At 62.5% G+C, this 12957-nt stretch overlaps 1 protein-coding gene across 1 annotated transcript in view; it reads right to left on the bottom strand.

Annotated features, from left to right (window-relative positions):
• Positions 1-672: 672 nt before the first annotated feature.
• GRK1 (G protein-coupled receptor kinase 1) overlaps positions 673-12957 on the bottom strand; it is a gene marked incomplete at its 3' end in the record, with an annotated part of 13087 nt that continues 802 nt past the window's right edge. The window contains exons 2-6 of the mRNA XM_008068810.1: positions 10859-10986; positions 9329-9486; positions 8506-8589; positions 1426-1550; positions 673-874 (exon numbers count right to left, since the gene is read on the bottom strand). Of these exons, the coding sequence (XP_008067001.1) occupies positions 673-874; positions 1426-1550; positions 8506-8589; positions 9329-9486; positions 10859-10986 (697 nt within the window). The remainder of the gene's footprint in view (positions 875-1425; positions 1551-8505; positions 8590-9328; positions 9487-10858; positions 10987-12957) is intronic.

Below are 12957 nucleotides of genomic sequence, written 5' to 3'. Positions count from 1 at the left end.
ACTTGGAAGGCTGAGGCGGAAGGATCGCCAGAGCCCAGCAGGTTGACACTGGGGTGGCTGCGAGCATGCCACTGCACTCCAACCTGGGTGACGGAGTGAGACTCCAACTCAAAAAAAAGTCTCAGCCTTCTTTACAGGGTCAGAGCCCCCCTCACCCTGTGGCCCCAAGGAGTCCCATGGGCTTCCTGGCCACACCAGCCTTGACGCGTGGGCCTCCCCGTGGAACCTGACCACTGCTCTGACCCCTCCCTACAGCGCCGCCATCTCCCTCGGGGCAGCTCACACCTGCCACTCTGTTGCCCACACCCTGTCCTTTGCCCTTGCCACCCGACGGCCGGCTCTGGGGCAGGGCTATGCCTCCTGCTTCCCTCTCAGACACACACAAGCGTGAGCGCACACACGCAGAGACAGGCACAGCACCGTCAACGTGCAACTTGGAACGAGTGGATTTCTCCAAGCACACAGCTCGGGAGTGCTGCCTCGGTGGGTCCGGGCTCCGTCACGCACGGGGGGGGTGGCGGCTGGGGTCTCAGGCCTCCACAGGCTAGCCACAAGTTCATCCCCCGGGACCCCGGCCCCAGGCCTGCCCTGCTCAGTCAGGGCCCGCGTGCTGAGCGGCGCCGGGCTTTGGGGGCTGGGCCCTCACTCCCGCCCCGAGGCGCCCGCCAGTACCGGCCTCCAGCTGCCTCCAGTTGAGGTCCTTGAAGAGGGGCTGGACGCGGAGCCCGTCGCAGCTGTCGTCGCGGAAGCCCAGGCGCTTCTCGGGGTCCTTCTCCAGCAGCGCCTCGCAGAAGGCCTTGCTGGCCTGGCTGAACGTCTCGGGGAACTTGACGCTCTCGGACAGGATGCGCTGCTTCAGCTCCTTGTTCTCCACCTGTGCGGGTGGACGGACGCCAGGTTGCTGCCGCCACCCCGTGCCCCAGGAGGAGGGACGATGGCGGGAGCTGGGGACATTCCAGGGGGGGACGAGCAGCTCGCTAGGGCTTCACCCCCGTCCTGAAAGCACCTGCCTTGCTCCCCTGGGAGCCGAGTGGAGGTTGGGATAGGCCGGGCACCCGCCCACCCCTATGGCCTCCTCAGCTTCCCAGGAAGGGCCTCACATAGGCTGGACCCTCCGAGCCCGCACGGCGGCAAATCCTCAGGTGGGAGTGTGCTCACCCTGCCCGCTCCAGGCACGAGGATGGCCGTGCCACTCCCAGCAGCGCCTCCCCCAGTCTCAGGGCTGGGACACCACCCACTGAGACAGAAGAGGCTCTGCCTGGAGCCAGGGCCAGGCCCCACAGCGAGCCAGTGCCCCTCTCTGGCCCCGCAGAAGAGCCCCTGCCACCGTGGTCTGCCCGGGACACAGGCTGCGCTGCCCGCCCGCTGGGGGAGCATGGGGGCCTCAGCCTCGAGAGAGACAAGAGCACGTGGACCGCCGCCTACCTTCTCTCCTCGGGCCCGGAAGGGTCCCCTGGCAGCAATCATCTCAAACAGGGTGACTCCCAAGGCGAAGTAGTCCACGGAGAAGTCGTACTCCTCGCCTCGCAGGAGCTCTGGGGCCATGAAACCTGCCAAGCACAAGATGTGAGGGGCCAGGGTGCGACTTCCCGTGGCCCAGCCCCCCGGGGCCGCAGCGCCGATGCCCCACGATGCACTGTGTGAGGTCCCGGCACTCCACACAGAGTCCTCCGTGGTGGCGTTGCCTGGGTGTCACGGGACGTGAGTGGCATCCCGGGCCCTGCCCCCGGGGCCAAAGCCTCCCCCAGCTGTGACCAGTGAAGGGGCCCCAGGCACAGCCCAGTGTCCCCGGGAGTGAGAACCCTTGCCTGCATGCGTGGTACAGGGTCTCACGTTCCCTGGCCGGCACCCTAGCCTCAGGGGAGGTGGACGAACACGCTGGGACAGGCACAGGGTGCAGGGTGTGGCAGGGCAGGAAGGCATGCAGGTGGCTCCTTGGTCCCTTGCTCAAGCCCAGGCAGCCCACCTCGGTGGAGGATGTCCCAGGACCCTGTTTGGGGCTGAGCGTGAGGCACGTGTGCCTGGGCTGCACGCCATCTGCCTGGAGACTGTTCCACCTGACGTGGGTTTCTCAGCACCCACGACTGCACTCACTGCGACTGACACCCACTCCTGTGCCCACCGAGTGCCAGGGCAGACATCTAGTCCTCGTTCTTACGAGGCGTGAGTGCCGTTGCTCAGAGGGCGAAGCTGAGACCCTGCAGGCTTGGTGAGCTGCTTGAGATGGCACCGGTGGCCGGTGACAGTAGGGACTCCAACCGGGCCCCACAGCACCCACCTGGAGCAGCCACCCACAGCTGCCCTTGGGCTTGGTAGTCAGACCCTTCCTGAGCCACCTGTGGTCTTTCCACCACCCCATTGTGGTTTGCGTGAAAGTCTCCTGGGCACGTGGAGAACCAGACAATTCTACAAGGCCGTCTCCCCACGCCTCCTCCTCACCCGCTCCCTTTCCGCAATTCTCAGCTGAGCATTTAGAACCTCTAACGGCTCGCTTCTCTTGCTAGCATGATGTACACTCGCCAGGGCCTCCTCGACCTCCCATCCTGGAGGCCACCTGTCCCCCTACTCTCACCCGCACACACACATATGACCTTGTCTCTCCCCAGACACCGCTGGGTGGGCAGCATTTAACCCAGTGCCGACCCTAGCTGAGAAAAAAACTGAGGAGTTGTGTTTCCTTTCCAACCTATTTTTTGATTTTCCCAGATTGCATTAATAGTCTTTGCTTCCCATTTGCTTCGTTTTCTTTGTACTTATTGCCATTTCAACCCTACATTCTCTGGTGATGCTCTAATCCCCTGTTGTGTTCTGATTTGTGAACTATTTGATCAGTTTCATCCTCATGACAGAGGCTTCTGGGACCTTCTTCGCTGCTGTAATCTAGACTCAGGTGTGGGACTAGCGGCCCCGAACCTCCATGTCCTCCTGAAGCCCTCTGCCCCTCTCTCTCTCTGTCCTTGTTCCTGGATGCTCTGCCTTTTGCCTCTTGTTCTGGTCAAGTGGTTTCCTGGTAAAGAGTGCTGAGGAAGGGCAATTCCAAGAACTTCCATGTCTGGAAAAGACTAGACCTTAGTATTTAGCAGTTAGCTTGGCTGGGTATAAAATTCTAGGTTGGGAATCGCTTTCTCTCTGGATTTGGAAGGTGTTTTCCATCGTCTTCCCCAAACCCACTCTGTCTCCTGATCCTCTGTGTGAAACTTCTTGTCCCTCCTAGACACTCATGGTGTCTCCCTTGTCCTAAGGTTGCACCGTGATGTGCGTGGGTGAGGTTCTGTTTCCATCCCTTGTGCAGAATGTTTTCAGTATGGGAGCTCATGTCAGGCATGCTGGGGGATTTCAGTGATGTGCCTTCCTCTCCAGGAATGCTGTTTTCTCTTTGAAATGACTGTTGTTCAAATGTTGGGCTTTCTGGCCAGTATTCTAATTTTCTTGTGTTTTCTCTCCTATTTTCCATCTTTTTGTACTTTGAGCTTCTTCTGGGATAAATCCAAACTTATCTTTCAAATTTTCTCTTGGGTGTCTCACTTCATCCATATTTTTCTGTTTTCCAGAGCTCTGTAAATGTCCATTTTTTGTAGCATCCTGTTCCTGCATTGCAAATGCAACGTCTCCTCTGGTTCCTCTGCAGACACTAATGACAGACCAGACTGGTAAAACTCCTTTCCCTCCATGGTCTTGCTCCCGTCATGTTGCTTTTCCCTGTCTGCTCCCAGTTTCCTCAGAGGCTCAGACACCCTTGGTCCTGGCTCCCACTTAAGGCTGGGACACCGCAAGGCTGGCCGAGCGGCCTGCTGACTGGCTGCCCCGTTAGGTTACCTCCCGGACCTCTGTTTGGGGAGACTCCTGCATTGCTGCCTTCTCCTCTTGAGCTGGTTGGGTCATGCAGATGGCCCCTCCACATTCTGTGAGCCAGGCTGGATATGGGCCCCGGGGAGCCTCAGCCACCCATGACCCCTGCCCTCTGGCTCCAGGTGCCTGGTGTGGCCATGCAGGGGAAATAAGACATCCTTTCCAGAGGATGAGCCTCCGTCTTCTGTCTGGGGTCTTGGCTGTGGGAACCCAGCTGCTCTCGCACAATCCCCCTGTGGCCACACCCACCTGCGAGAGGCTGCCAGCGGTACACGGCACGGAAGCATGGCTGCAGGGGGTCTGGCACCAGCTCAGCACATTGCCTCCTCATTCTTGTCTTGGGTGCCCTCACCCGCTGGCCCTCCAGCAGCTGTGATGCCGCGCTACCGTCTCTGCTCCTGCTGTCCCCAGCACATGGGCTTAGGCCTCTGGTGAGATCCCATTGCTGCCTATCCCTGGCCTCCCGATGGAGAGGAAACAGCCCGTGTGGTCCAGCATCAGGTTCGTCCATGAGCACGTGTGATGTGACCTCCAAACGCTTCCCTGCGTCTGTGCACACTCCCGGTCCGCGTCTCTGAGTGCATGCCAGCCAGGCTCGAGGAGGGATGGTGCTGGACACATGGCTGCAGCCGCAATGTCTCGTGAGTAGCAGAGCTCTTTGTGACCACAACTCGAGGCTCACACGGCTGCTTCGGAAACTCACCCAAGACTCCCCTGGAATCACATCAGGCTCGCACCTGCCGGTTTGCCGGTTTCCCACAGTCTCCCCGAGTCCCCCGCACCCTGGAGGAGGCTTCCTGTCACCGGTGGCCTGACCCCAGAGGCCAAGCACTCCAAGCTCCGCCCCGCCGCTCCAGCCTCCTCACTCCTCTCCCGGGCGGAGGAGATGGGTCCAGTGAGGGCTCGTGACGCCAGACTCCCAGGTCGCTCACTGGGCCGGTGCAGGGCCTCACACTCCTTACTGGCCTCTGCCTCAGGCTTGTCTGCAGCGTTTTCCACCTGTTGAGGCTACAGCAGGCCCCTGCCAGGCAGCCCCAGACACTGCCACCTCCCACGGCCCCGGTGGGCCACATCGCCTCTGTTGGCCCCCTCCAGGGAGCCCCCAGGTCACAATCACTGTCAGAGCATCCCTCTCTTTGTGAGGAATCTTCTCCTAGGGTGGATGCAGACTCCCTGTCGCCTCTGCTGCCTCCGTGGGCCAGCCTCACACCCACCTGACAGATCTGGGCCACCTCTGTGCCCCACAGGCCCTCCAGGCCACCACGATCCCACAAGGATGATGACACTGCGGCCCTGAGGGCCCGGGCCCAGCAGCCCACTCAAGCCGCACACCCATGGTGGGTACTCATGCCCGGCTTCCAGATGAGGATGTGCGGCCACTTGCCCAGGCCACATGCCACGGGCCGCATCCTGGGTGCTGTTTGCCACGCTCTAGACAAGAGAGGCACACTCACGGCAGGTCCTTGGTGGACGTCTGCTCCTGGGGAGTCAGGCCCCAGGGGTCGTTCAGGCACCAGTCTGCCATGCCCCAAGCCAGTTTTGCGTGGCCATGGGGGGGGTCATGCGAGCTGTCAATACCCGTGGCACCAGCTCCGGGCCTCCCACCCCCGACGGCCCCCTGAGTGAGGGCCGGTCTGGCCCACGCGGTGAACACACCAGTTTCTAAGGTCCATGACTGGCTCCCGGGACCAGGAGGAGGCACCGAGGGCCAGGCATGGGGCTTCTGTGCCAGATCAGTTTCAATGTTTTGAGTGAAGGTCCTTCCTGGTCAAGCCGACGTGACCACAGGATCAAGGTTCCCGGAAGAGTGGCAGGAATCAAACTCTGCAGAACCTTGTGCCCTGGACGTCCCTTCCTGGTTCTGCATGACCAGCGATTCTCTTGTTGTCCAGACTTCTGCTCAGACTCCATGAGAATCGTGCACGTGGCCACAGCTCCTAGGTTAAAGCCAGAGTCTTCCCACCACTGGAGGATCCAAGAGAAAGGCCACCCCGGGCCACAGGGCACTTTTCCCCTCCTGGGCAAGGAGCCCAGCAGCCCTTCTAGGCAGTTCCACTGGACGCAGCCCAGATGACGTATCCTTTTGCATCCAGGTCTCACGAGGTGCGTACATCTGCGCAGGTGGCGATAAGCGTTTACTGATGAGAGAGAGTTCTGTCTTCATCCACTCACAAGTCCTCTGAGGATCAACTGTCCCCTGCTGGCTGGGAAGTGGTGGGTGCCCCCGCCCATGGCCCGGGCTGGCCTGGCACTAGCAGAAGGGCATCGCCGAACAGAATCCTGTTTGGGGCTCAGAGCACCAGCAGGAGTTCCCGCTACACATTGGCAGGCCCGGCTGGGAGTGAGCAGGACAGGGAAGAAGTATCCGGAAGGAAGCTCCGCTGGGCTCGTGCCGGCCTCCAAACATCTGCCCTGACCTCGGCACCTCAGAAGCTGTGTTGGGGTCGCAGCCAGAGCCTGTCCAGCAGCACGGGCCAAGGGCCATGCAGATGTCCCTGGAGAAACGCCTTCGTGGGGGGGCTAGGTCCTGTGGGGGCTCAGAGAAGCCAGCCGTCGGGGCCACGGGGCCCCTGGTGGCCACCTGGCCGCACAGTCAAGCCCAGAGGGGGCCGCTGCCATCCTCCTCGAGGCTCACGGGCGCGTTGCCCTGCGAGGCGCAAGTGCCCTTTTGCCTCGCGTGTGCCTCCGACTTGGTGAGGGTGTGGAAACTCCGGTGACGTGGTGTCTGCCCCCTCTGCAGACACACGGCAGGGCACGGATCCCCTGGTGAGAACGAGGCAGACAGAGGCTCTGTCGAGCTGGCATCTGCTCCAGGACGGGCTGCCTTCCAGAAAGTGATCAGACCTGCCACGGCGGGGCACCTGCCCGAAGCCCTAAGTGCCCGCGGCTGCCGACCCCACACCAGCCACGCCTGCAGGAGGCAGCACGGCTGTGAGAGGGGCTGTGGACATGTCCTTCTCCGACCCCGCCTGGGGACGGGCATGGACAGAGCCTGCACAACCGCAGCACGGGGCAGCAGTTCCCCCGACCCCCGAGGGGGAGGAATTGCTCCGAGAAGACAAAAGGAAGCCTGGACCCACGGAGCCTTCGGGAGCATGGACAGGAGGCGGGGCGGGGCGGGACACACGGGCAGCCACTCCACGCGGGCGCCAGGAGCAGCCATGCGTTGACCCCCCACGGGCCTGTGTGGCGCAGGTCGGCACAGAGGCCAGAGGCTAAGGACACCAAGGTCACAGCCACAGGCAGGCCTGGAGGGTGGACCCTGCTCTGCCTCACCCGGAGGGCTCTTCCCTCCTCCACGTGCCACTTCTCCTGCCAGGAAGGGGGCAAGGAGAGGGACAAGGGGCGGGGAGGCCGGATACGCTGTGCGTGTGCACCCACGAGGGCATGCAGACACACGTGTGCACTCACACAAACACCCAGGAGTGCACACACACACAGATGTGCACACACAGACAGGTTAGCTCACTCACGCACAGACACATGCATGCTCACTCACACAGAGACATGAGACACATGCGTGTGCACTCACACACAGGTGCACTCACACAAGCACTTGTGTGCACACAGAGACGCATGTGTGCACTCCCACAAACACAAGTGCTTGCACTTACAGACGCAGGCACACACGTGCACTCACACAGAGACAGACACACGTGTGTGCTCTCACAGAAGCGCGGGCATACACACACTTGTCTATATACGTGCCTCTGCCTGTACATACACATACAGATCACACCACACTACACACGCCTCTGTACACACCACACAGACACATGCATTCACAGAGACATGCATGCACAAGATGCACATAGATAAACGTGTGTACTTAGGCCCACAATGCACAGATGTGCACAGCGGCCTGCGAACCCTTGTGGGCACACACGCCTAATGCCCAGACACAGGTGCATGCACACAGAAACACACCTGCACACACAAGGCACACATGCATGCACACCCTACATAAATGCAGACATAGCACACACACATGCACACACACAGGCTGTGCATGCACGGAGACACACATGTGCACACACACGCAAGCCCACACATGCACGTGGTCAAACGCACTGTGCGTTGCGGATGCCTGCAAGGGTCTCATTGAAGTGGAGCAGTGCCCGGGGGCAGGCCCCGCCCAGAGCCCTGTGCCACAACCCCTGTCACAGACACTCCTGCTCCAGCCTCACACTCAGGCTGCTGAATGACCCACCCTGCAGGTGCCCAGAGAACCCGTGGCCCCCCAAGGCACAGGGGGACAGCCTTGACCCACAGGGCCCGGTGTGTCGCGCCCAGAGCCAGAGCAGTGTGTGCAGCTAGAGGGCTGTCTCCACGGAAGTCACAGATCCCGGGACGCTGGGTGAGTCCCCGGTGGCCAAGGGGCGCCGAGTACTCTGGGGGAGGCAGGGCTGTGCCTCTACCCTGCCCTGGAGATTCAGGACTGTGGAGACCCTTGCCGCCCACCCTAGACTGTGGAGACCCCAGGCCGCGGCAACCCTGGGCCACACATCATGGGCCGTGGAGACCCCTTGTCACCCACCCCAGGTCAGGGAGACCACAGACTGTGGAGACCAAGCCACCCACCTGTGGCCGTGAAGACCCTGTGCCACCTCCAGCCCTGGAGGGAGGCGGAGCCACACAGCCCACACTCAGGCCTACCTGGGGTCCCCGCGTAGCCCTTGGTCTTGGTCTGCCCATCTGGCAGCTCCACTGCCAGCCCCAGGTCGGAGATCCGGACATTGCCTGCGAACAATGGGCCTAGTCACGTGCGGCTCGGATGAGGCCGGGAGGGGAGAGGGCCCGGGGCGGGACCGAGCCACCCACCGCACAAACACACGTGCACACATGCGCCTGGGGGCCGCGAGCCCCGCACCACAGGCCAAATCCCCAGCCACATGCACGTGCTCACACCATACGCCATACCACACCCCACACATTGAACACACCACACATCACAGATCGTGCCACACACCACAGAGTCCACCACACACACAACACACACTACAGATCACACCACACCGAACACACCTCGCCGTACGCCACACACACACACCACATACACACGCCACACCACACACACCCTCCCTGGCAGACCGCAGTGGGGCAGGGTGTGGAGAGCCCGGGAGGGCCGTGCCTGCAGGTGGGGGGAGGCGCAGTCCTCCCAGACCCCTCCCTGGGGCACCCTCCCTCCCTCCGAGCGTCTGCCTGACCGGACATTGGGGGCCTCAAGCCTCATGTCCGCCATCTGAGGAGAATCCCTGAGTGGTCCCAGCCGGGCGGGAAGAAAGTGTGGTGACGAGGCCTGGCCGCCAGGACCAGCTGTGTGGATGGCTGGGCTCTCCACGGAACCGTCGGGGGACACGGCACCGGCTCTGTGGCTCCAGGCGTCTGGGGCACCCCAGCCTCCTCCACGTGCCCAAGGCTGCGACCGGGCGCCCCCGATGCCGCCGCCCCTGGATGGTAGCGGGCATGCCCCCCTCACCGTCATTGTCCAGCAGCACGTTCTCGGGCTTGAGGTCGCGGTACACAATGCGCTTCTGGTGCAAGTGCTCCAGGCCGCAGATGATCTGAGCCGTGTAGTAGATGGCGCGAGGCTCCGGGAAGCCGGGGTTCTCCTCATCCACGTTGTAGATGTGGTACCTGGCGGACGCAGCAGGGCAAGCACAGGTGAGCAGGCAGCAGGCCGCGGAAGGGAGGCAGCTCGAGGCCACGGCTGGGGCCGGCGGTGGGGCTGTTCGGGGCTCGCCTCGGCGTGCATCCAGGGAGACCCCAGGCCGCCATGCTGGAGGCCTCAGAACACACGGACCCTCCCCAGCCGCCCAGGGCGACGCGGGCCCTCACACCAGCTCCCGGTCCCTCCCTGTCCTGGCCACAGATACAGAAACCGCTGCCTCGCAACGCCACGGACGGGGGAGGGGCAGGGGGTCTGGACGTGCTGCCTGGGCTCCCCACGGAACCGTCGGGGGCCGTCGAGACACGGGCTCCCTCGCCCCGCCTTGGGCGCACTCCCTGGTGGGCTCGGCTGCAAGGCTTCTCTCCCCAGCCTCTCTCCTCCCCTAGACAATGTCCTTTCTCGTGTTTTCCAGAGAAGTAGAAGCTCACTGGTCAAAGGAATGTCACTGGCTAATAAAAACAGGAGACCACCAGGGAGGGGGTGCAGACCAGGAGACCACAGGAAAGTCATATGGCAGCCAGAACTCAGTGGGAAGGGTGGCCGGTGACACGGCCACTCCACGCCCTCCCCTGCCTCTGCCTGGGATCCCACAGGGTCACGTGTTCAGTCTCACGCCTCATCTGGAAAGTGGCCAGCCAGTCTCAGCGGGAGGAATCCCGTACGGACGGGGCCAGTGCCTTGGCCACAGCAGCCACGGCTGCCTCCCGGGCCTCCTCACCCGTGCCTGGCACGACCGCTCCGTGCAAACACCCAGGGACCTAGGTGTTCACGCCCATCTCGCCGAGCAGGACACGGAGGCAAAAAGCGGCTCAGCTACCCGACCAGCAGGGGGTCTTTGCTGCTCTGAGGCCTGTGAGCTGATCCCCAGGAGCCCAGGCCTCCCCTGGAGGGAGGGCAAGTCCAGGCCTGGGACGAGGCTGGCAAGCAGAGCCTCCTCTCCCGGGCGATGCGAGGCCGTGGCCGCCATGCTGGACACGGGGCACAGCCCCAGGCATGGGCTTGGCCGAGTCTGCCTTCACGTGCCCGCCCTTCTCGTGGAGGCCCTCAGCCCCGCCCAGGCTCTCCCCCCGCCGCACCGCTCACAGCGTCATGCACGTCCACACCCGCACAAGGGCCTGACGGCGGGCACGCCCCCAACACGGGACGGGGCCCGTCATTCACACGCCACACATACTGCAGATCACATGACACACCACACACACACACACACACACACACACACACACACACAGCACACCAACTCCTGAGGGCGAGGGGGTCTGGATGGGCACGAGGCCCTGGGGCCCGGAGACGCCAGCCGGCTCGGACGGCCAGGCCCCGCTCCCCACCCGGGCTTGCCTGATGTCGCCTCCGTTCATGATGGTCATCACCAGGCAGAGCTCGGCTTTGGTCTCAAACGCGTAGGCCAGAGACACGATGAACCTGCTGTGCACCTTGGCCAGGATCCTCTTCTCCACCATGGCGCCCTGCGGAGGGAGCGGAGGCCTGGGTGACCGGCACCCGCCGGAAGGGACGACGCACGGCACGCGGCGCCAAGCCTGCTGCCCGCACATGGCGAGCGGAAGCCAGGCGGCCGGCACGGCTCAAACGCAGCCCATCTCAGACATCCAAAACGCAACCGCCAATCACGGGAGCACGCCCGGAGTCCGCTTCACGGACAGAAAACCTGGTCGGCAAACCCCTTCAGGCCGCCAGGTCAGCCTGGGTAAGGAAGCGCCGACGTCCAGGCTGAAGACCATCCACAGGGACGGCGCTGCCCTCAGCCTCGAGGCCCCATCCTGCCAGCTCTGCCCCTCCTGTGCAGGCCTCGGGGAGGGCAAGGCACACCTCAGGGCGCTGCTTCGCTTCATCTTTATTTTATTCTATTTTATTTGTATTTTTTGAGTCGGAGTCTCACTCTGTCGCCCAGGCTGGAGTGCAGTGGCACGCTCATGGCTCCCGCAGCCTCGATCTGCTGGGCTCCGGCGATCCTTCTGCCTCAGCCTTCCAGGTAGTTGGAACCTAGGCGCGCATCACCACGCCTGGCTAATCTTTTAATTTACTATAGAGACAAGGTCTCGCCCAGTTGCTCAGGCTGGTCTCTAACCTTGGGCTCAGGCAATCCTCTCACCTCCACCTCCCAAAGTGCTGGGATGACAGGTGTGAGCCACCACACCCAGCTAGTTTTTTTAATTTATTATAGAGGAGGTCTTGCCAAGTTGCTCAGGCTGGTCTCGATCCCCTGGGCTCAGACAATCTTCTCGCCTCCGCCTATCAATATCTCGTGTTTATTTTAAACCCTCCCCCCTCCACGTTCTGCCAAACTCGTTTGTGGAAGGGCCTGGGCAGGCACAGCAGATCCCTCTTTGAAGAAGGGATTATTTTATTTTTGTTGCATTTTTATTATTTTTATTTTGAGAGAAAGGACCTCGCTCTGCCTCCCAGGCTGGAACGCAGCGGTGCAAATACAGCTCACTGTAGCCTCAGCCTCCTGAGTGGCTGGAAAGTGCCCAGCTAACTTCTTTTCTCAGAGATGCGGTCTTGCCAAACTGCCCAGGCTGGTCTCGACCTCCTGGCCTCAAGCGATCCTGGTGCCTCGGCCTCCCAAAGTGCTGGGAAGACAGGTGGGAGCCACCGCACCCGGCCAGGAATGCAGGGGAAGACCCCATCCTTCCTACACCTGCACGGGGCATGTGCTGATCTGATGTCAGACAAAGCTCTGTGAAGGCCCCAAGTCAGGGGCAGAGACCGACTGTTGGATCAAAGTAACAGTCGGACGCAAATGGCATGGTGTGCCAACTCCATATCAGAAAAGCTTTTAAGAATTCACTCTGAGCCAGAGGCGTCGTTACTTCTGCCCATAGTCCCATGACGAGAGCCCCGGATGGCCCAGGCCCCGTCAGCCATCGCCACGGGCCCTGACACTTCTCCGTCCACTAAGGGTCAGGGACTGCCACCGCTGCACCCAGGACTGTGTGTGCCCTGACAAAGCGGGTGCTGGGCAGCCGGACAGGGACCCGGAGCCACAAGACCCAAAGGCAGCCGGGCCGGTCAGGAGACCGCCAAAGATGCCAGGCAGCTTGCACAGATCCCGCCCGGGGTGGGGGCGGGCTGACGTCAGTCGGGCACAGCGGATGGGACCAGCCCTGCGCCTGCAACCGTGTCACCCAAAAGGCGTCTGGCCGCGCGCGGTCCTGCCTCAGGCCCTCCTGCGCTCCCTGCACGGCCCGAGGCCGGCCTGGGGGACGTCTTCCCAGTCAGGGCGAAGCGCCAGAGCCTCCCACCGGCGCCTCCTTCGGACACCTGCCTCGACAGGTGCTGTGAAGAACCACAGACGCCGACGGCGGGGTCCGCCCCCCAACACGTGGAGGCTGCTCTTGGGGGACCTCTGCCCGCCGCCGGGTGACGCCAAGGCGCCCCGGCCTCCGCCCGCCCGAGTGCGGCAGCCGACGGCCGAG

Source organism: Carlito syrichta, unplaced genomic scaffold, assembly GCF_000164805.1.
Source record: "Carlito syrichta isolate Samal-C Ts95f unplaced genomic scaffold, Tarsius_syrichta-2.0.1 Scaffold109674, whole genome shotgun sequence".
Taxonomy (NCBI): domain Eukaryota; kingdom Metazoa; phylum Chordata; class Mammalia; order Primates; family Tarsiidae; genus Carlito; species Carlito syrichta.
The sequence above is the reverse complement of the archived record's forward strand: the minus strand, read 5'-3'. Positions and strand labels throughout refer to the sequence as shown.